General features: G+C 38.6%; 1 protein-coding gene across 4 annotated transcripts in view; it reads left to right on the top strand.

Moving 5' to 3' along the window:
• The window catches only part of Nme7 (NME/NM23 family member 7), a 121,028-nt gene that overhangs the window by 41,001 nt on the left and 55,423 nt on the right, over positions 1 to 24,604 (top strand). For 3 of the 4 annotated variants that reach the window (XM_036202060.1, XM_036202059.1, XM_036202061.1), the window contains 6 exons: positions 2,035 to 2,142; positions 3,979 to 4,145; positions 13,430 to 13,540; positions 16,170 to 16,220; positions 18,111 to 18,318; positions 21,295 to 21,400. In XM_036202060.1, the coding sequence (XP_036057953.1) occupies positions 2,035 to 2,142; positions 3,979 to 4,145; positions 13,430 to 13,540; positions 16,170 to 16,220; positions 18,111 to 18,318; positions 21,295 to 21,400 (751 nt within the window). Of the gene's footprint in view, positions 1 to 2,034; positions 2,143 to 3,978; positions 4,146 to 13,429; positions 13,541 to 16,169; positions 16,221 to 18,110; positions 18,319 to 21,294; positions 21,401 to 21,491; positions 21,534 to 24,604 lie in introns of those variants that run through there. The other variant, XM_036202062.1, reaches the window with a different exon arrangement.

Genomic DNA, 24,604 nt, shown 5'->3' with positions numbered 1-24,604 from the left:
CTTGTGCCAAGTCCAGATGTCCTGTCCTCATATACCCAAATGCATGTGAGATGCAAGAAGGGACAGTGTGTGTACTTCAAAAGGAAATCAGGAGGTAGAAAGTAAACCAAGTTTGAATACATTTTATAAGTATATATATATAATATATATATAACTTATTATTATATAGTGTTATTTATATTATATATTATAATAACTTATTATTATAAAGTGTTATTTATAAATAATACTTTATAAGTTATAAGTAACTCTTTACTCCATAAAGGAAACAGTACTGGCTTGGGAGTTATTTTTCTGCATCTGTGAGTAGCAATTCCATGGTTTTCTGAAAAGATCTATCTATCTACCTACCTACCTACCTACCTACCTACCATCTATCTATCTACCTACCTACCACCTATCTATCTGTCTATCTATCTATCTATCTATCTACCTACCTACCTACCTACCATCTATCTATCTACCTACCTACCACCTATCTATCTGTCTGTCTATCTATCTATCTATCATCTATCTATCTACCTACCTATCTATCTATCTATCTATCTAATAAATGCTCTATCTGCATGTACACCTGCATGCCAGAAGAGGGCATCAGATCCCACTATAGATGGCTGTGAGTCATCCATCATGTGGTTGCTGGTAATTGAACTCAGGACCTCTTGAAAAGCAGCCATGCTCTTAACCTCTGAGCCATCTCTCCAGCCCTCCATGATTGTTTTATGTATTTGTAAAAATATTTTCATTGAGGTGAATCATGGTTATAGAATAAACTGGCTACTTTTTCAAGATGACAGGAGGGATACTTTTTCCTTGTCTGTAGGTTCTATTGTGAAACTCTAGGTCAAAACTCTAAGAGCTTCGGAGTGCTTGAAACTTTTGGAAATAGTAGAAATTGTTCTCGTCAGTTTTTCTGTTTGGTGTTTACTTATCAGAGAGTAGTACACAGAAAACCTGTCTTGCTTCTGTTTCTCAGAGGTGAACACTTTTGTAGAAACAGTAGGTTTCTACAAAATGATACTTGTAGCTGTGTGGTAGCTACATGAGTGTGTGGGTTCACGCCGTGGAATGAAGACACACAGGCATCTTAAGAATGAATTTAGCCTATCATGGCTGCAGAAGGACTGAAGTACTAACCCTTTGCCTAGGGCAGTTTTATTTCTCTCCAGTACAGTTTAGCCAGTTAATTTCCATATGCTGAAAACAACTTGAAAGGAGCTCCCAACAATACAATGCCAAGTGCAAATTCCTCGATTTCTCAGGTACCACTGTTTTCTGGGTTTCCTGAATCAGGTTTTGCATAGGCCTTTGTATCCTTGGGAAACTCCTAGACAGGATTCACATAGAAGGCTGCAAGGGAAGCAAAAGGTGTCTGCTAACAAAAGATGGATCAGGGCAGGTGCTGCTCAGCAGGAACGCAGCCACAGATACTGCTGTAAAAATACTAAGGAGAGGGGCTGGAGAGATGGCTCAGTGGTTAAGAACACTGACTGCTCTTCCAGGGGTCCTGAGTTCAATTCCCAGCAACCACATGGTGGCTCACAACCATCTGTAATAAGGTCTGGTGCCCTCTTCTGGTCATATATGCTGTATACATAGTAAATAAACCTTAAAAAAATTACTAAGGAGAGAAAAGGTGTTTACTACATTAGTGACAATAGTTTAAACTTGCTAACTTCCCAAGTTTGGGATATTAAAACAAGGGAGTGTCTCGATGGTTTATTGATAGTTTTTAAGTAAGCCTGACTTCAGAACAACTGTGAACTGTTAAAGTAGTCAGATCAGGAGCTCGTGATCCAAGATTGCTGATTGAATTAGGACAATTGAATGGCCATGAAACAAAGATTAAATTCAGCTTTGGAAGACCTAAGTTTATTTAATCAGAAACTAGCAGAACAAATTTCTAAGGAGAATAATTCATTATAATAGCAAAGACTGGCATGTGTAAATATTTGGAAATCCTCCTTTTCTTTTTGTATGACTTACATGAGTGCTATGTGCTGTATGATGGTGATAAAGTTCTTTTCTTCACAGAATCAGAGTGAGAGGTTCGCTTTCGTTGCAGAGTGGTATGATCCCAACGCCTCACTGCTCCGACGCTATGAGCTCCTGTATTACCCCGCAGATGGATCTGTTGAAATGGTAAATGAGGGCTAGAAAGATGGCTCAGTTGTTTGCTGTGCAAGCATGAGGACCTGAGTCTGATGCTCAGCAGTCAGGTAAAATGTCAGTCGAGGTGGTGCCTGCCTGTGGAAGTAGAGATGTGGGGTTTGCTGGCTAGATGGTCGAGCTGAGTGGATAAGCCCCGGGTTCAGTGAGAGGTCCTGTCTCAGAAGATAAGTTGAACCAGGTGTAGTGGATCACATCTTTAATCAAGAAATCAGGAGGCAGAAGCCAGGGCAATCTTTGTTTGAGGCCAGCTTGGTTTTCATAGTAAGTTCCAGGCCAGCCAGAGCTAGATAGTGAGACTCTGTCCTAAAACAAACAAACAATAACAACAACAGCAGGGCGGTGGTGGCACATGCCTTTAATCCCAGCACTCGGGAGGCAAAGGCAGGCGGATTTTGTGAGGTCAAGGCCAGCCTGGTCTACTGAGTGAGATCCAGGAAAGGCGCAAAGGTCTCAACAAACAAACAAACAAAAAAACCACCACCAACAACAACAACAAAACCTCCCCAAACAAAAAGCAAAACAAATAAATAAAAGTAAGGTGTACACAGTTCCTGAGAAGAAGACCTGAAGTTCACCTTTGGATTCCATGCACGTTCATTGGAAGTCTACTCATACATGGGAGCTTACACACTGATAGCAAAATAGCAAAGCTATTTCATATGGGACAGGAAGAAGAATAAGACTGCCTTTGATGTGGTTGATTTTGAAATTGCATTTGAAGATATATATATATATATATATATATATATATATATATTTTTTTTTTAAATTGAAAATAGTTTTTTCATACAATAGGTTCTGATTACAGTTTCCCCTCCCCCAACTCCTTCCAGGTTTTCCCCACTTCCCCACCACACCCTTTCTTTCTCTCTTTCATTAGAATACAGACATCTAAAACACAAAATATAAACAAATCAAAATCTGACAAAACAAACAAACAAAAAGCCAAAGAAAAAAAGCACAAGAAATGCATACACACACTGAGATACACACATTCATTATACACAGGTGACCTGCCTGTGAGATACGCTGATGCAATAGTGGCACAAAGGTGTAGGAGTAACCAACTATTATCTGAAGATATATTTTTATTGGACTTCTTTTTTCCGGAGTGCTGGGATTAAAGGCATGCGCCACCACCGTCCGGCGGTAAATGGTTCTTATAGTCATAGATATTATTATTGAAAGTTGGTATCTATATAAAAAGTCAAATTGAAGAGGATCTAAGAGGGTCTTTGCATTCCTTCATTGATAATCCCTTTAAAAACTCATCCTATTTGGGAGTGGAGGGCCTAGAGAGATGGCTCAGTTAAGAGTGCCTGCTGCTCTTACAGGTCCCGGGTTTGGTTCCCAGCACCTATGTTAGGCAGTTCACAACAACTGTAACTCCAGCTCCTGGCAAGCCAATACGCTCTTCTGGCTTCTGCTCTTGCACTCATATGCACATACTCACACAGAGACACACAAGTATACACATAATTTAACTAAAACACAATTTTTAATGAGCTTATTTAGTATTGGGATGTGTATGTAAAAATAAGGAATGTGAGAATCTGACTGTCTCTAGTTCATAGGTGCTGAAAGTGCTTGGCTAAAATAAGTCTACTCAGGGTATTTTGAAGTATATATTTTTATTATTACTAGATTGGATTTAGAAATAGAGATTTATAGTATAAAATATGATTTGTATGTGTAGTAAAAAAAGCAAAAGGGTGTAGCTATCTTTGGTAAGATAAACTGAAAACTGTTTCTACCTCCCAGTAAGGGTAACATTCTTTATAAGTATTCTCATGTGTTTGGTTCTAGCATGATGTAAAGAACCGTCGCACCTTCTTAAAGCGGACCAAGTATGAGGACCTGCGCGTGGAAGATTTATTTATAGGCAACAAAGTGAATGTCTTTTCTCGACAACTGCTGTTGGTTGACTATGGGGACCAATACACAGCTCGCCAGCTGGGCAGTAGGAAAGAGAAGTAAGATAACAGTTATGTCGTCTCTTCCATTGAAACATTACATGTGACTTGGCCACTAACTTCTGATTTCCCGTTTCTCGATTGGGTTATCACAGCATACTCTCTTCCAGTGACCCAATATAATATTGTAACATTTTTTGAATAGTTTGGAACTGATCTGGGATTTGTTCCTGATTTAGAATAGCAAAGTGATATTCATAGTCTTGGGAAGTGATTATTTGAGGTGGGGGGACGGGGATGAAAAGTTTTTACATACTCTATCATTTTTTATATTTCTCACTAAAACCTAAGACTATTTGAGCATAAACTCTTCTTCCTAAGGATAAGCATGGCTTTGGGAGAAAGGAAGTAATGATGCATGAATCACTGTAACGTCAGAAGACAGTGAAGTTATTTCTTGTGAAAATGAAGGCTTTGTGGAGTTGTTTGGTCTTGATGATAAAGGATAGATTGAATTACCAACCCAGTTAGATGAGCTGGGGGAAAATGCTAGTCAAAGGAATGAGTACAAAGAAAGACACAAAGGCAGGAAATCCTGTCTTAAATTGAGAAGAGCTATTATTCTGCTTGAATAAGTTGGCGGCTACAACTTATAAAAGTTTAATTACTAAAATAATGATCTGAATAATTATGGTTGCAGTAGGTATGACTAGGAAATAAAGAGTGTGTGTGATTAGCAGACACGGAGTAATGCAGGCAGGAGATGTGCTCAGTTGGTAGAGTGTTTGTCTAGAATGGATGAAGCCCCGAAGGCCTGGGTTTGAGCCCCAGAACTGTATAAAATTGGGGGTGGTGGCACATATATGTCATCTCAGCACTTGGGAAGTGGAGGTAGGGGGATCAGAGTTCAGGGTTGTATTAGGTTACATAGGGAGTCTAAGGTCAGCTTGGAGTACATGGAACCCCGCCTTAAAAAATAAAATAAGGCAGGCAATGGTGGCACACACCTTTAATCCCAATACTCAGTAGGCAGATCTCTGTGAGTTCAAGACCAGCCTAGTTTACAGAGTGAATTCTAGGATGGCCAGGGCTGTTACACAGAGAAATCATGTCTCAAAAAAAATCTAATTAATTAATTAATAATAAAGCTCCAAGACAGTCCAAGTCAAGAATGGAAGATTTAGGAACTTCTGGGGTGAGATGATGGATGAGAAACTGCCTCACTGTGATGCAGTAAGTGAAACAAGCCAAGATAACAAAGAACAGACACTGTTCCAAAGAGAGAAAGATTGGGAGAACATCAGAAATTACAAAGAAGAGATAGCTTTCTTTGAGGAATTTTATTCAGCTACAAAGAGTGAAATTCTGACAACTACAAGAAAGTGGATAGAACTGAAGATCATTATGTAAAGTGAAATAAGCTAGACCGATGATAGATATCATATGCTTTCTTTAATATGTGGAATATAGGTAGATAGATGGATGGATGGATGGATGGATGGATGGATGATGGATGGATGGATGGATGGATGGATGGATGGATGGATGGATGGATGGATGGATGGATGATGGATGGATGGATGATGGATGGATGGATGGATGGATGGATGGACAGAGTATAGAAAGGGAACTGTGGAGGTGAAAGGACTGAAGAGAGTAGGTAGCAAGAGGGCATCAAAGAATATACATGTCACAAAAGCAGACAGACTATTGTGGGCAGGGAATGGGACTAACCATGAGTCACCATTGGGGAGGGCAGAGGAGTGGAAAAAGGAACAGAGTATAATGATACAAAAATGTCACTAGGAATCACTATTTTTTATACTAACTAAAAAATAATTTTTAAAAAGAAAATGATATCAACTGTAAAGTGTGGGGAAATAAAAAGCGCAACCCAGTGGGGAGGAGTGGGCAGCACACTGCTCCACTGTGGCTCCCTGGCAGAGTTGGCAGGAAGGGATGGGAGCAGAGGGATGGAAGCCTCATCCAAATTTTAAGCCAGGTGGTGCTGCTGAGAAGACACTAGCATTGTCAAGTGGAATATAGTGTGGAAGTGGGCCAACGCGAAGAGGGAAAGAGGGTAGGGTGAGACAGCGCTGTAAGATGAGCCAAGTCCAGTGCTGAATGAAATGAAAATGTAATGGTGGAACCCATTGCCTTGTGCAGTAACTAAAACAAATTCTAACACCTGAAAACCAGGAAGGCATGAGAATGAAAACACAGGAGGCTGGATAAGACCTGGAAGTGATTCTTCTCATTCTGGTGACTTACTAAATGACAAACTCAAATTTATCTGCCTTTTTTTAATATTTCCTTTCTATCCTCAAGTTATGACTTTTTTTTTTTTTGGAGCTGAGGATCGAACCCAGAGCCTTGTGCTTGCTAGGCAAGTGCTCTACCACTGAGCTAAATCCCCAATCCCAAGTTATGACTTTTGATCTAATTAATAAGGAAGTTTAAGTTGCTTGACACTAGTGTGATCTGTTATTGATCTTTATTCATAGAACTAGCATGTCCAAGTGAGTATTGACGACATGACTGATTGATAAAAGATGATGAATGGGAAAATGAAAAAAGAAAAGAAACTGTAGGGAAAAACTGTGATACTGAGAAGCCAGTCTGTCTGTCTTGTTCACAACTGTCCTACAAATATTTATTGAAGGAATGAATGAATGAATGAATGAATGAATGAATGGCTTTATGTCATTGAAAATGCTTGGTATATAAAGGAGCAATGTCACTGGCAGACATTTCTGCCTTCCTCATCCCTCCCTCCTGTTACACTTGGCTTCTTTAGTTAGCAAGTTATTCTAACAAGTGCCTGAGATAAGGCATCTTATAAAGAGGAAAGGTTAATTTACCTCATAGTTTTGGAGCTTTTATCCTCTGACTGACTGACCTCATTGTGTTGGGCTCCAGCAATACAACACATGATGATGGGATATTGAGTGGTGGGGGAAGCTGTTCACCTCAGGTCAGAAAAGTAAAGAAGGGCCTGCTGTCCTCACACCTCTTCTAAGTTGTGACCTAAAGACCTCCCAGCACCCCATGCCACCCAAACACAGGGTTCTACAGGCTTGGGACTAAGCCTTACATACGGGCCTTAAAGGACAACTGTCCAAGGTATGGCGTGACTTTTCTATGAGGTGGATAAACTGTAGCACAGAGCCCCACCTGTACCTTTTATTCTTATTTCCTTATTGTTTGCCATACTGATTTTCTTCAGTTTTGATTAAGAAACAGAACCAATTGAACATGCAGCTAAAAAAAAAAAAAAAAGAAAAGAAAATCAAACTTTATAGGAAATAAATGACTTAATAACAACTTTCTTCTGAAAATTGATTTCCAGTGTTATGAAAATGACATTTTAATTTTCAGTGTCCACATTTATGAATTGCAGTGTTCTGAGAATAGATTAAATACATTGGAAATGAAATTTTAATTTCTTCATCTTTCTTGATTCTGATTTTGGAGATATATTATTGGAAAGATGATTTTTGTACTTATGTAGTTATTATTGTAGTACCTAACATTAGGGATCATTGTTGAAAGTTAAGCTGTATGTTTAAAAAGGTCCAAAAACTACTTAACTCAAAATGAAAAAAAAAAAAAAAAATCCGTCAAGCCATTTCTTAAAGCTGTACCACCAAAATAGCTGAGTGCTTAATATCTGTGTAGCCCCTATAGAATAGGGTATTTTCCCCTCTGTGGCTGGCTTCCTTACCCTTTCTTTACAATCCCTTTCTAATTCTTGAAATGGTTTGAAGCTCAGTGTAGGGATTAGTGCACAGGTGGGGATGGGCCAAATGTAGACCACTTGCCGCATGGGAGCCCACCAAACAACTGTAAAACTGGGAAAGTCCTTCAGTACTACACCGAGAGGCATCATTGATTCTTAGGAGATCTGATGTTAAGTCAGTGAGAGTAAGAAAATAGCTGCTATAATTCCATGTGTGCGTGTGTGCATGCATGCGTGTGTAGACCAGAGGTTGACATTAGGAAGCTTCCTCTATCACTTTCTGACTTATTTATTCAGACAGGGTTTCTCACTGAATCTGGAGTTCACCAATTTGGCTAGACTGTTTGTCCATGCACCAGGAGTCCACCTGTCTCCTCCTTCCTTGTGCTAGGATTATAAGTGCACAACCACCATGCTCAGTTTTTAAGATGAGTTTCAAAACTTAGACCTCATGCTTGTGTGGCAAGCACTTTACCAGCTGAGCCGTAGCCCAGCCTCTATAATCCCTTTATGAGTAATAAATATCTATAGCTTTCATTCATCATGAGAGTGATATATTCCAGTGTTCTGGCTAGTTTTATTTAAACTTGACACAAGCTTAAGTCACCTGAGAGGAGGGAACTTCAATTGAGAAAGCTAAGATGGAATTGTAAGGTATTTTCTTAGTTAGTGATTGATGGTGGAGGGCCCAGCTCACTGTGGGTGGTGCCATCCCTGGGATGGTGGTCCTGGGTTTTACAAGAAAGCAGGCTGAGCAAGCCATGAGGACCAAACTAGTAAGCAGCATCCCTCCATGGCCTCTGCATCAGCTCCTGCCTTCAGGTTCCTGCCCTGCTTGAGTTCCTGTCCTGACTTCCTTCAACAAGGAACAGTGATATAGAAGTGTAAGCCAAATAAACCCTTTTCTCCCCAACTTGCTTGTCTTTAAAAAAATGATTTATTTATTTTTATTTTGTGTACGTTGGTGTTTTGCCCACCTGCATGCACGTCTGTGTGATGTTGTCCAATGCCCTACAACTAGAGTTACAAGCAGTTGCAAACTGCCACATGGTTGCTGGGAATTGAACCCAGGTCCTCCGGAAGAGCAGCCAGTGCTCTTAACCACTGAGCCATCTCTCCAGCCCCCCAACTTCCTTTTTGTTCTTGGTGTTTCATCACAGCAGTAGAAACCCTACGACAGCTGTCACTGTGATGGGCACTTTGCATGCTCCTGTCATGACAAGTTTAGGTTTTCATTCAGGCTACCAAAGGTCACCTGAGAAGTTGGGATTCATAGTCGACTGGAGCCAAATAAAAACAAAAATTGTCGGAACAGTTGTTATTAACTCTGATCTGTGAGGAGTGAATGTTCTTAACTGATTCTATAGGATGGTTGAGTATCTTGACCAGTCATACAAATAGACAATAAAAGGAAACAAACTCTGTTGGATTTTATTACTCTAAAATGTGTCCATTTTCTGCTACACTTCTAATCCATATGCTGACAAATACTGTTGAGTAGGAATGAATTTTTAAACTAGATATATTTTTTTTGTCTTTTTTTTTTAAGAGCTGAGGATCGAACCCAGGTCCTTGTGCTTGCTAGGCAAGTGCTCTACCACTGAGCTAAACCCGCAACCTAAACTGGATATATTTTAATGTGAATAAATATTTGAAGTATTTAGCCTTTATAAGTATAGTTAATAAAATGCATGTAGTAGTATATATTCCACTGACTTAATTTATTTCTCTGATTTCTCTTCTGATTCTTTTCTAACTGAAAATGGGTAGTAAATAATAGCAGTCTTTTGGGTGACTTAAATAGACTCCTGAGTCCAGGAATTTCAGCTGATTTTATATGTCCATTGCTCTGAAAAGGAGTGTGAGTATCCCGAGCTGCATTTAAGGTGGTATCTGTGCTTAGAGGTATTTAAGGATGGCTTTCTGGGGGCAGGAGAAAGACCTACACCTCCTTTGAATGTTTAAGTACATCCAAATCATTGCAAACATTTGTTTAACTCCGGTGTTCATCGTTAGCACCGTCTGTCCCCGGGCTCTCTTTTCCTGTTAGCACTGGGAGATTCTGTCCACTCCTATGATGCGGCTGCATGTTTCTGTCTAGGTCATATTTTACCACAGCTACAAAACCATCTGCTCGTCTATTCTCTGAACATTTCCACCTGGATTTTCCACAGGTTCTTAAAAATGCACAAATTCAAGATGGAGTTCTCTTTACTGAGTAACCTGCTCCTCCTGGTTTCTCAGCATTCACACATTCACAGACATGCACAGTTCAGAGTTTCCTGAATCCCATCTTCATTGTAACCCCATATCTCGATAGGGGTCACATTATCAACTTACCTTCCCCAACAACTTCCTTATTTATCTTTTTCGTCATTGCATCTTTCGTCATCTTTTGTGATCTTTCCAGTTATTTCCCCTCTGAATTATTGTTTCAAAACCCATAGCACCAGAATCTGAAGTATTTATAGGTTTGTGGGTCTTTCTCTCTTCTTTGGTGTTTTCTGCTTCTTCCTTATGTTGATGCAACCCCTCCACCTGTCTCCTGTACTACCTTTATGTTGTTATTATTTTGTGTATATGTGTGGGAGTACTGCATGAATGTGTATGATAGGTGTGTGCTGTGTGTTTATGCTGAATTACTTGAGGGACAGAATAAAGTTGCTTTGCTCCTGAGAAGGAACTATTGCTTCTGTCTGTTTCCTAGAGGGATGGGCGATTATTCAAGTTCAAATATTTAAGTTCTAGGGCTGGTGAGATGGCTCAGTGGATAAAGATGACAGTTGGTAAGTCTTACGACCTGAGTTTGATTCCCGGGCCCCATATGGTAGAAGGAAAGAATGGAGCCTCTCAGATTGTCCTCAGATCTCCATATGTACACCATGATATGCATGCGCGCGCGCGCGCGCGCGCACACACACACACACACACACACAATTTAAAAGTGTAATTAAACATTCTTTTTTAGTTCTGAATCTATGTGATATGAACATGTGCCTTCTGGCTTACCCTGAAGTTGTAGAATTTTGTCCCAAATTATTTTAGGAATGATCATCTGCTCTAGTCTATTTCCTCCTCTCCTGCAGTGTAGACTAAAGTTCAGGTGGCCAGAGGCCATGCTGGCAAGTCAAAAGCAACTTTGATTCTCACCTGGCCTGAGACTCCATATTTTAGACTTTCTTAATAGTTATTTACTATCTAGTCAGCTCATCTCTGCCTTAAAAATTATTTTAGGGGGCTGGAGAGATGGCTCAGAGGTTAAGAACACCGACTGTTCTTCCAGAGGTCCTGAGTTCAATTCCCAGCAACCACATGGTGGCTCACAACCATCTGTAATGAGATCTGGCGCCCTCTTCTGTATACATAATAAATAAATAAATCTTTAAAAAATATATTTTAAAGGTGCTTGGAATGGTAGTACATGTCTGTAATTCTAGCACTCAGGAAGCTTACACAGAGGGCTGAAAATGCAAAGTTATGGCAAGATTCCTTCCTTATGTCCTTTCTCCCTACCTCCCTCCTTCCCTCCCTTGCTTCCTTCCAATAAGTATAATGCATGTTTTAAGAAAAGTTTTCAGCCAGGCAGTGGTGGCCCATGCCTTTAATCCTAGCACTCAGGAGGCAGAGGCAGGTGGTCTACAGAGCGAGTTCCAGGACAGCCAGGGCTACACAGAGAAACCCTGACTTGAAAAAAAAAGTTTTCAGTAGAAGGATTTCTCTGAACAACTTTGCTGTTGTTACCAGTTAAAATCCTTCATAGAGTGTGTTTTTCTCCAAATCACAGGTTGCCAGGGAGACTCTTGTCCTTTATCCATGGAGTGAGCACATACTTTATGCTTGCAAAAAGAACATAAGAGAAATCACAAATGGGTTGTTATTTAAAATGGATTGTTATATACTTAGAACAGGCATGAATACATTTTGAAACACTTTCCTAGATGAGCATGTTTATTTCGGTAGATCTACTGCGTTCACAGAGGCCTAACACAGAACTGACACGCCCCCTCCACAGTGTCCACACTGCGTTATCTAGGAGGTTGTTCTGTGGCAGGCTGCTGCTTGTCTGCTCACGGACAAGTTGGCTGCATTTTTACATAGAGCATGCTGCCCATGAAAGGATGTTCTGTATGGCTCTGGGAGGATTGTTGTTTTTCAGATATCTGCATCCTGTCTGCTTTGGCGAAGGCTGGCCAATCTGTTTTCTCCCTGTCCATCGAGAAGGCTGATTTATCATAATGTTTAATCTTAAAACTGTCACCTACTAAATACGTGCTTGTTTTGGTGCTAGCAAGGAACTGGCTGCTGCAGCTTGGTGAACTGAGTGCAGGGCTCTGGTAGAAGCTTTTGGAAGAAAAAGCATGATTCATGTTTAGAGGCTGCCGTGCCATTGGATATTCACATGTGCTGTCGGGTCAGAGGGCATTTGCGTCTTTGTGTTTTGACCTTGCCGTGACTAGGGACCCAGGAGAAGAATTTATAGTTACTTTGGAGTCAGTGCTGTATCGGTGAAATTATTAAGGCCACTCCACATAGTTAAAAGGGAGGTTTATTTTGTGGGGTAACTTACAAGTGAAGGGATAGGTAACAGGGTCTGGGAAAGGTGTAGCGCCGTCCAGGGGTTTTCTCTGGAAAACTCTGCTCTGTCTACCTCCAGCATCCAGGGTCCAGGAACCAAGAGAGCTGGCGCATCCGGATCTGGGGTCTTCAGGGTTGTAGGCGTGACAGTTACGGAACCTCAGTGGGGGTTGGAACTTCCAGATCAAAGCTGGAATGGCTACCCGCTGCAGTGCTGACCTGAAAGCATGGCATGCAGAAGTTTGGTGGCTAGAGAATGCTACAGTTCTAGTCTATTTAATGCAATTTCTTGGGGATTAGTTCTCTATATAAAAATATCCTATCATGTATAGATATTTTAAATACCTGCATTTTCTAATTTGGGTATTTAAAAACAACCATACATTTTAGGGATGATGAGATAGCTCAGCAGTTAAAGGCTTTGCTATTGAGCCAGAGGACTGAGTTGTAGTCAGAGGACTGAGCCTGAGACCCACGTGGAAGAAGAGAGCTGACTCTTCCAAGTTGCCCTCTGTCCTCCATGCCTAGGCCATGGGATGCTCATTCCCCCCCCACACACACACGTAAACACACACGTGAAAGATAAATAATTTAGTGTTCTTTCCTGCCCCATTTTCTTCTCTTTTTCCACCACTTCCTCTTATTTTTTTTATTTTATTTTTTATAGATAGTTTTGCTATATATTGTTGGCTGGCCTGGAACTCTATGTAGAACAGGCTAGTCTCAAACTCACAATAAAGATATACCTCCTCTGCCTCCTGGGCGCTAGAATTAAAGGCTGTGCCACCACATCCAGCCTCTTGGTTTTTAAAACTAAGATTTAGCTGATTTTGACTTCTTTGGGAAAATAGTGATCTTACTTTATGTAAGTTTTTAAGAGATATCTTTAAAACACTTCCCTATATTTTTAATTTGGATGGTAATGGTCTGATATGGTTGCTAAGAAAATTACTGCTTGGAATCATAAAAAAAAAAAAAAAAAACTGTAGGACTGTTTTTATTTTCAAATCCATTCTCTATTTCTTTACAGAACATTAGCCCTGATCAAGCCAGATGCAGTATCAAAAGCTGGAGAAATCATTGAAATGATAAACAAAAGTGGATTTACTATCACCAAACTCCGGATGATGATGCTTTCAAGGTAATCAACGGGCTGCTCCTTTGCAGTTGTGTGACGCCATTTATCCTTCCCATCATTCTTTAAATACGCAACAGCGAAAGCAAAACAAAACCCTTTCACTGAATGGCAAATATAGACTACCATGATGAAGCAGGCAAGATGATAGGAATCAACTAGTTAAATAATGACCTAACTCTAAGCAACCAGAGGTTGGCAGATTACATAGCCCTCATTTAACTGTGTTGACTTCCATGGTTCTGTGCTTTCCGTAACATCAATTCCTAACATATCTCTTCTATGTAAGAGTAATGTACTGTATGAAAATAATAGAGGATGTGGCCATCTAATGATATCTGTTGGTTCTGGTTCTTGAAAAGGACACATTTAGAAATGTTTATTTACATTTAATTCATCTTAATGTGTATGCCAATATACCTGTTTACTTCTCTATGTAAAAGTACAATGATTTAACCTAATAAGATACTTTTTAAAGTATTTGATGAAAATAAAATAAGACTAGCCTAACAAGCCTTTTCTATTATGAAATGATTGGGATCCCAGGATAAAGTTGTGTTTATCTTAGGAATGGTAACAAAGCATTCACAGTGCCAGACAAAGAACAGAAATATGGCTCCCCTCTCTTCAGTGCCAGAGTCCTCGGAGTCAAGGCAGGACAGGAATAAATGAAGTGATGTAGCGCATAGCAACATTTTGGTCAGTGATGGACTATGTGTGATGGTGGTCTCATAAAATTCCAATGGAGATGAGAATTTTTTGTCTCCTAGTAATGTTATAGCCCTTATTCCATGGTACACCTTTATCACTTGAGGTGATGTTGGTGCAAACAACAAATGGAGCTCCCCAGTGTATAAAAGTAATCAGAATATGTAACACTTAACAAATCGCTTATGCTGCTGTGGACAGGTCCGGTCTTGCTCAGGTCCAGTGTAGGCACCAACAGCAGCTGTGAGTTCACAATTGCACTGGCTGTGTCGTGCCCAACAGAGAACATTTGGTAGCCCTTCTCCCCATCTTCCATCTCTTACATTCTTTCCACCCTTTCTTCTATGACATTCCCTGAGCCTTGGAGTGGATGGTATAAGTATCTTGCTTAGGGCTGAGCACTCCACTATCTCTTCTCTCGGTACCTTGATCATCCTAGAATCTTTGTGTTCATCACTGTTCACTGGAAAGAGGCTTATTTGAGTAAGGCTTTGGAGAGCAGCATTTGTCTATGGGTAGAAACATAATTGCATAGAAGACAGTTTGACACCTTGTCAATTTAGCTAAACAACAACAGCAGGTTTCCCACAGTGCTCCAAAACCTCCCAAGCTATGGATGATAAAAGATCTTAAAAGCATGCCATACAAAATTAATTCTCAAATCTAAAGGTTGACTTTTTTTTAATGCTATCAGACACTTGTAGTTTATTTGCTATTTTAAAAAAAAGTTAAGGGACTGTAGAGATGGCTCATCAGTGAAGAGCACTGGATGCTCTTCCAGAGGACCCAGGTTCAGTTCCTAGCATCCATGTGGAGGCTAACAAGGATCTGTAACTCCAATCCCAAGGGATCTGACACCCTGTCTTTGCAGCACTAAGGTACTGCATGCATATGATAAACAGGCTAAATCGTGTATATTAAAAATAAATTAACAAAAATTTAAAAACATTGGTTGATGTTTATATATATTTGTTACATAGTATAAATTTTTTTAAAATCCAACAAGAAATCTGTGCAGTTATAAGAAAGACACCTGATTTTCATAGGGAAAGAAAGCTTTTTAGACCTGTAAATTTACTGGAGTAGATTATAATATCATTTTATTGTCTCTACAGTTACAGTGGAAATGGAGATTTTAATATGTATAATTTTTCAAGAAATTTTTAAAAATACAAACATGCAGATCTTTCCCTTGAAGAGATCTTACTAATAATTAAGCAAAAACTAGTAAAGTAAGAACTGTTAGGGGCTTGGGATATAGCTCAGCAGTAGAGTGCTCTGTAGATGAGGGAGGCCCTAGGTTTATCCCCAGTAGATGAAAAAAAAAAAAAAATAAGCTCTAGCCAAAGTTCTAAAGCTTAAAATTAATTCTAATGTTTGAATTAGAAGATGTGTCTTCATTTTTTAAATATAACTTGTTTAGACTTTAAATAACAAACATTTTTTTAAAAGATTTATTTATTTATTAGGTATGCAGTGTTCTGCCTACATGCATGCTTGCAAGCCAGAAGAGGGCACCAGATCTCATGGTTGTGAGCCACCATGTGGTTGCTGGGAATTGAACTCAGGACCTCTAGAAGAACAGCCAGTGCTCTTAACTGCTGAGCCATCTCTCCAGCCCCATAACAAACATTCTTGTTGATCTGATACTTAACATTGTATTGAGAATACAGTGAGATGCTGATGAAATGGAGGACAGATGAAGTGTAGCATTAATGAAAAAGTAAAATTATCCTCTTATATTAATTTTATATCTCAGCATAGGTAGGACCCATGCTTCGGATATGCAATTTGATGAAAAAAACCTTAGTTAATTTACATACAGATCATTTGTATGTGTGTTTTAATCTATATTTTGTTATGTTAATATAATCTAAAATAACTATTTTCAGAAATGTTAACTATTGTTATTTTGCTTATTTTGTAGGAAAGAAGCAATAGACTTTCATGCAGATCACCACTCAAGGCCTTTTTATAAGTACGTGCTTAGCTTGGGGACTAAAATAGTTTTTTTCTATGCATTTATTAGAAAGACTTCTTATATCCACCAGTAAATACTTGAACCTTAATCAGAAACAAATGGATTGCTTATTTAAGTTTTAAGGAACATCCTTTTATCTTTCATTGAACTGAAAATGTGTTTGTAATTATATTTTCTGCTGGGAATTTTGTTGTGCTTTTAAGGTCTTTGTTTTGGTATCTTGTAAATACAAAGCAATAGTCACAGAACTGAATAATTTGATATATATTTTGTTCTTTTGAAAACATAATAGATAACAGTATTTGTTAGAATCTATTATAAATATTTGGATGTAATTAAAGTGAATAATTGGGCATAGCTATTGACAAAGGAATGTCTGTATTTCTAAAAAAGGCAAATAAAATTTTAGCCAATCTGCTGCAGTAGGCATTTTATTTGATATCCTACATAGAATAACTTTAAAAAAAACAAAAACTTTATTTAATAAAATTACTGCATTATAGCTTAATCAGATATCATAAAATATTCCTAAACTTCGTTAGAATTATCATACATATTTTTGGCAATTATTCTTTGTTTTAGGTTCTTTGTATATCTTTATAACACTGAATCATAACTCCTAGTTTAATATCTTACATGCAGTCCATATGCAGAAAGTCTTAATGAATGAACTGGTTGTCTGACATCGGGAAGACATACCAAGAGACCAGCTTTAGTAACTGGAAGTCAGCCCATGATCCGTTTCCTCTCAGTAGTGCCCCTCCTCAGCTGTTATATGCCATCCTCATATTATAAAATTCTGAGTTAATCATATATTAGATTAAATATTTTTGAGGGTTGGATTTTATTTTATTGCATAAATCCTGATATGCAGTGCATGATAATTAAATGCTTATTAAATAGATAACTGCTTCTCCCGCTTTTCCTTCCTTCCTTCATACTTGCTTCTTTTTGTTTGGTTTGGCTTTGGCTGCTAAGGCCTGGCAGTATGTTCAAGGATGCCGTGTCCTCTTAGCAGAGTGGGTATAGATCTTCTTTGTACGTGCTATTTCCTGAAATGTTCCTCTAAGTGAATTGTAGTGATTAATAAAGGAGTGAGAAGGTGATATATACAGTAGTCATAAGGTAATAGGCATGCAGAGGCCTGTTCACTGACTTCCTTTCTCTGAGAAGACCGTCTTCTCTCTATTTGCCTCTGCTTAAGAAAGTGAGGGACTGGGATGTCACTTATTTCAAGTTAAATTTGTCATTGCTGCCTTGTGTACATGAAGAAATGGAAAAATAAAATGAAATGTCAGTTTTCATTCCCAAGGAACTGGAACTAAGGCATAAACTTTTAATAAAACCTTGTGTGTATGGTTGATCATTTAGTGTATCATAACCCAGAGTAGTTTTCTCCTAATAAAGGCTAGTTTTTGACATGCTTTTTCTTTATCACATTGATTTAGAGTTGTCACTCTCTGCATTTGAGATGCACTACAAATTTAAATAAGTTCTTAATTGAAAATGTTACAAAATGCCATGCTCATTATTTTGTTATTATAAAATTCTACCTGACTGCTGTGGTAAACCATATGTCCTTCTTAGAGTAATGGGAAAAGCTTAGTTCAACAATATGCATGTAAGTCAATGAAATCATCAGAATTCAACAAGCCACCTTGCAAACAGTAACGAACCTGACATAACTTCTATAAATGATTTTGTAGCAGACTAGATCCATGTAAAGCATTCCATTCATGAGGGTTTGCACTGCCCATATATGCTTCACTGTGGCCAGAAACAGATCACAACACTCTAGTCCCTGAAATTACTGCTATCTTCATGGTTAAGGCAGATGTCTAGGTTGACAGAGTAGAGAAGTAATTTAAGCTTTTCCCTGTTTCCTAGTGAACTGATCCAGTTTATTACAAGTGGGCCTGTTATTGCCATGGAGATTTTAAAAGATGATGCAATATGTGAGTGGAAAAGATTGCTTGGACCTGCAAACTCTGGGCAAGCTCGTACGGATGCCCCTGGAAGCATCAGAGCCCTCTTTGGGACAGATGGCATAAGAAATGCGGCTCACGGCTCTGATTCTTTTGCATCTGCTGCCAGAGTAAGTTGTTTGGAGAAATATTTTCCTTCTGTTTTGTTTGGGAAATTGTTATATGTTGTTGCTCTTTGGGGGGACGGGGCGCCACCCAGGTCCCAAATATATCACACAGGGTCTTTTTCTTATGAATGTCCAACCTTAACTTGGCTTGTTTCCAGCCAGCTTGTCATAACTTAAATTATCCTGTCTATCTCTTGCCTCTGGGCTTTTATCTTTCTCTATCCCGTATACCTTTCTTTACTTCTTACTCCATTGCTTGCTGTGTAGTTGGGTGGCTGGGTCCCTGGAGTTCACCTCTCCTTCACCTTTCATTCCTCCTTGATTCTCTGCCCAGATTCTTCCTCCTATTTATTCTCTCTGCCTGACAGCCCTGCCTATCCTTTCTCCTGCCTTTCTATTGGGCATTCAGCTCTTTATTAGACCAATCAGGTGTTTTAGACAGCCAAAGTAACCCAGCTTTTCATCATTAAACAAGTGTCCCACAGCATAAACAGATGTAACACATCTTCAACTAAGATTCCACAACAGTTTTATGTCAGAATAAAATATTTCTCCCACTGAAGACTTTGAGAGGATGTAAACAGCTGATGTAGTAGTGGTAAACAACTGTTGACATTTTCTTAGGATCAGTAGTGGTTCAAAGCCATGCCTTTTTAACTTAGTTGTGTTGGTCACAGTCGAGTAGTTTTCTTCCAGTTTGACACTTGTTGCCCACTTCTTTGTGTAAAAGTGTAAGTTGCTGAGCCTCGTGTTTGTGACTGAATTCAATTAAGAATACTAGTTTGCAGATCTGTAGTAGATTTTCCAAAAGAAGGCTTCATTTGAGTGGTATGTTTGTAATTCAGACCAAGCACTGTTGTTAGCTAAGCAGGAGTCTAGGAGAAATACTAGAAATACCTGGACCATGCAGTGTGTGTGAACATGCAAGAACTCTTGGACCAGCAAGATGGCTTGGTGGGTAAAGGCACTTGTATCAACTCCCAGTGTCCTGAGTTTGTTATCTGTGACCCCCATGGTGGGAGGAGAGAATTTATTCCTGTAAGTTGTTCTTTGGCCTCTGACACATAGGTAGACAGACAGACAGTCAGACAGACAGGCAGATAGATGTAATGAAAATTTCAAAGCAAAAAAGTTTCTTTTTTTAAATGAAAAAAAAAAATGAAATCTAGGTCTTAACAGAAAAAAAAATTAAGAATTATCCTAGGAGAGGCTTTCATAGAAGATTGGATTTGTGTACTCATAATATCTAATTTGTAATAGTCCAGACCAGAGCTATCACAAATGTCCAGCAGATGAACAAATGAACAAGCCATGGTGTAGCCATCCATGGCATATCATTTGTCAAAAAAGAAAGAAAGAAAAAGAATTACAGGGAATGGACCTCAATTTTTTTTTTGAGTGAAAGAACCTAGAAAAATAACATATAATATGAATCTACTTATATAAAATTATAAAATTTATTTATAGTGACAAAAAGTAGGATAATAGCCAGTCATAATAATAGGTAATTATTTTTTAATGTCCTGCCAACAACTATATAGACAATATTTGAGTAAATTCTCTTCCTCTCTCTTGCTTATATTTTAAAACAGTATTTACACATCAAGATAAAAGGGAGACTGTTAGAGAAGAGGGTGGGGAGGGCAGAGGGAAGAGGAAGAGGGGAAATGTGGGACTGGATATCAGCACAGTGTGTGTTGGACTTCTACAAAAATATCCTATGAAGCCTATTATTCTGTATAATTAATGTACATTAGTAAAATATGAAAATTTCTTTAGTGTAGCTCTGATTCATTTTATGGTAAATTTGAGCCACGGTCTCACTATGGAGCCATTGTTGACCTGAAACTTATTACACAGGCCAGGAAGACTTGTGCTAGCAAAGGACCTCCTGCCTCTGCCTCCTGAGTGGTAGATTTGACCTTTCAAGTATAAATCCAGTGAAAAGAAAATACTAACTCTGCGGCAGGTTTTGTTTTAGGTGTTACTAAGCTCTGCAAGTTGGTTCTTTTCTTAAATTTATAATTTGGCTGATGACAAGTCACAGCTGTGAGGGATGCATGGTGCTGACTGGGAGGGAGCATCAGGAAAAGGTTTCTAGAGGTGATAGTATTTGGATAGTTCTTTATTCTCTGGCAGATGTTCTGGAGCGTGGAACAGAAGTTTTATGGAGAATATAGTGGAAAGGATAGTGCTGAGAGTTTAGGGCAACATGTAAGGGATTAAAAGAATCGATTAATGTGAACATCTTTGTGGTTCATTCGGATTGCTGACTTCTTGGTTTAATGAGCCATGGGCAAAGCAAATAACCATGGTGTGAATCAGGCCATAATATATTGCTCATTTTGATTTATAATAGAGCTATTGTAAATTATTGTTAATTAACTGTAGTTCTCAGACTCCTAAACACTGGTTTTTGTTTCTGTAATGATGTCCTTGTTTTAAATATTTTATTTTTTTTTTTATTTTTTTGGTTTTTCGAGACAGGGTTTCCCTGTGTAGCTTTGCGCCTTTTTCCTGGAACTCACTTGGTAGCCCAGGCTGGCCTGGAACTCATAGAGCTCCGCCTGTCTCTGCCCTCTGAGTGCTGGGATTAAAGGCATGCGCCACCACCGCCTGGCCTACATATTTTATTTTTAAACTTAATATTAATCTGTATTTATGAACTATACTTTGGAGAAAGTAAGAACTTCCTATTGGTTTTTTTCAATTCTCAGAATTTGTTGAAACCTTGTCACTTAAATAGAGGTCACACAATGGCATCTTTGCGTGGCTTCAATCCTCTCTGCATTTCTTCTGACTGCTAAGTGCCGAAATGGAGCTCAGTTACTCAGTCTTTGCAAACTCATATTCAGGAAATGTGAAACATAGAATTTATATCATGAAACTTTAATTGTGTATATCCAGAAATAGTCTGTAAGTTTCAGACAAGAGATCATCTGTGTCAAAATCCCCTTTCTCATCCCCCTGTATCTGTAGGAAATGGAGTTATTTTTTCCTTCAAGTGGAGGCTGTGGACCAGCAAACACTGCTAAGTTTACCAACTGCACCTGTTGCATTATTAAGCCCCATGCCATCAGTGAAGGTAAGTGCCATGTTGTAGATGTTTTATTAATATACTAGCTTACTTAATGATGAAATTAAAATACTTTAATATTTCAGTTTTTTCTTTGCAGGCACATGAATCAAGGCAACATTTAAGGGGGAATCTGTCTAGGTTTCTGTCTTTATTTTGGTATCTGTGCATCCTTAGCTGTTCCTTTGGCTGTTGATCATGGCTGTGCTAACAGATCTTGCTTCCTTGTCTTCTAACCTTCCTTCTAACTGTCCAGCCACGTAACTGGGGCTCACTCACTTCACATAAATAGCACGCCAAGTACATATTTGAAGCATTGTTATGGCTCAGCAGTTAAGTGCAATTGTTGTTCAGTGGGATTAATCCACGGAGTCTATTTAATGATCAAAGGAATTTATTTAGGGATAAACACACAACCACTGGAAATTTATCATAGGGTCAAGGAAAGCTGAGCTATGTCCCCTGTTGAACAGCTTGGTCCAAGATCTCAGCATCCAAAACCACAAGGTAGCCAAGAGAGGGGGCATATGTGTATCCCAGGTCTTGAGGGTCCCTGGTGGCCATGCCCCAATGGCAGGTGCCTCAAGGTCATAGGTAGGTGTACCAGCTACAGCTGCTTCACTAGGGGTGGTGCTTCAGTGCATGGCTCAAACAGCCACTCACTACAGTTGTTCTTGCAGAGGACCTTGGTTTAGTTCACAACACCCACATGGTGGCTCACAACCATCCACTCACAGTTCCTGGTCCAGGGGATCCCATGCCCTCTTCTAACTTTGAGGGCATCAGGTATGCATGTGTTACACATACCTGTATGCAGGCAAAACTCTGAAACACATAAAATAAATACTAAAAATTTAAACAGTGATTATTACCCCCAGAGTACATTTTTCTTGAGGAAGATGAAGATACTCCCTCCAGTTTTCTACGTCTGAAACAGTTCTTTGATGGATATGAATATCCATATTTATATGTGTGTATATATACACACAAGTGTATGTGCATGTGTACACTGAGAGTGTGCAAGTTCATTTCTTGCTTTTATCTGTTTCCTCATGTGTTTGAGTCAGTTGTGTGCATCTCTATCAGCTACTCCAAGTTGTTTTGGAATTGAGATGTTTAATTTAAAAGTTATTTCTTGAAAACTAGAATATACTGAGTAATATGCAGAATTGAGTGTAGTCTTTATGTATTCTAAGCACAGTAGAAAAACTTGAAAATTGCATATACATATTTGTGTATGAGACAATAAAAATTTACCTGAACCAGGCATGGTGGTACACACTTGTAATCCTAGCACTCAGAAGTCTGAGGCAAGACAATCATGTTTTTTAAGTCATCCTGAACTACATATTGAGTTTGAGACCAGCCTGAACTATATAGCAAGACCTTATTGCAAAAAAAAACAAAAAACAAAAAACCATAACTGCTTCCTAATACCAGACTTCTCATTGTTAACATTTTGATGTGTTTTTTGTGTATTTGTGTGTGTGTGTGCATATATGATATATACATATAAGTATAATGTAGCTGAGATGTATGTCTATATTCTGTTGCTCTAATTTATTTTTTGTGAGCATTTAGGTCTTTGAGACCTCATGAATATTTTAATTATTGATCGAATATTTCATAATAATCCTATGTATGATATTTGGATACTTGGGTTATTTCTAGTTTTTTATTAATAATAACTTGTACCTTTTCCTGTGGTCTTTTCCTTCTGTTGGTTTGCCTTGTCCAACTTCGATGAGATGTTTTTTGTTTTATTATTTTGTTGGTTTTTTGTTGTCTCTTAGAAGCCTGTTCTTTTCTAGTGAAAGGCATAAGGAATGGATAGGAGGGGCATGGGGAGGGACTGGGAGGGGTCAAGGGAGGAGAAACTGTAATCAGAATATATTGTACGAGAAAAAAATCTATTTTCAATAAATGGGAAAAATAAAGATTCTGAAGAATCTTTCTACATAAATATTTGATGACATTTCTAATAATTTCCTCTGGCTACTTTTTTGGAAGTCATATTATTGGTTGAAAGGATATGAACCTTAAAGACCTTATGCATAATTAATGCATCTCTAATTATTTAGAAACTGCTTCATTACCACACTGGTCTTAGGAACATAATTATGGGGCATTTCCACGCATGATGGGTAATAAACATGTATGTTAGTTACCACTGTGCCATAATTATGGGGTATTTCCATACATGATGGGTAATAAACACGTATGTTAGTACCAACTCTGCCAGGTAGCAGACTGGTCAAGACCGTAGACATCATCTCCTTGAATGGGCAGAGCAAGGATGTCCTTAGACATCATCTCCTTGAATGGGCAGAGCAAGGATGTCATGTAGATCGTTGTCATTCTTTTCCAGGTTAGCTAGCTGGAGTCCTGAGAGGTTGGATTGTTTTTCTTAGGGTAGAGCAGGAAGCCCAGGATCAAGACTGTTCTGTTCTGGTTGTGTTTGTTTGTTTGAGACAGGGTCCCATTTCACCCAGGCTGGCCTGAAACTTACTCTGTAGCTGAGAATGACCTTGAATTCCTGATCCTCCAGTCTACTGAGAGTGCTGGCCTCATGGGTAGGTGCTACCATGAAAACCCTGTGTTTTCATGTTCTCAACATCAGCAAAAACACAGATATCACATGGTTAGTAAATTTTCACTGGAAATGATAGCAATATAAGATGGCCAACAGCCTCTGTGGTAATAATGAGATATAGTCTAAAGTCAAATTTATTACTATATTCACATGCTCCCTATAAATTGCTGGTTAATGTTGAACTTATTTTTTTCCTGCCCAGGCATATATATGTGCATATATGTACACACATATATGTAATATAACACATTTACATGCCCAAGGCTGCTTGTGTGTATGTGTGATGTACATATATATGCAAGTACATGTACATATATGGTTTTTCTGCCTTGGAATGGTAGTTATGAATTTATAAATGCTAAAATTCTTTCATAGGTTTTACATTTGCATATATGTGTACAAACATAACATCTATGAGGAAACAAATTCTTAAATTGCTCATCTTCAGCATCTTAATAGTTTTATTCAGTTAAATAGCTATCTGATTTAATTCTGAGGATCAAACCCCGGGCCTTGCACTTGCTAGGCAAGCACTCTATCATTGAGCTAAATTCTCATCTCCTGTTTAAATTTTTTATAAAGAAAAAAATGTGATACTAAAGTAAAATAAAGCAATATTC

The sequence above is a fragment of the Onychomys torridus genome, chromosome 11 (assembly GCF_903995425.1).
Source record: "Onychomys torridus chromosome 11, mOncTor1.1, whole genome shotgun sequence".
In the NCBI taxonomy this organism is placed as follows: domain Eukaryota; kingdom Metazoa; phylum Chordata; class Mammalia; order Rodentia; family Cricetidae; genus Onychomys; species Onychomys torridus.
The sequence above is the reverse complement of the archived record's forward strand: the minus strand, read 5'-3'. Positions and strand labels throughout refer to the sequence as shown.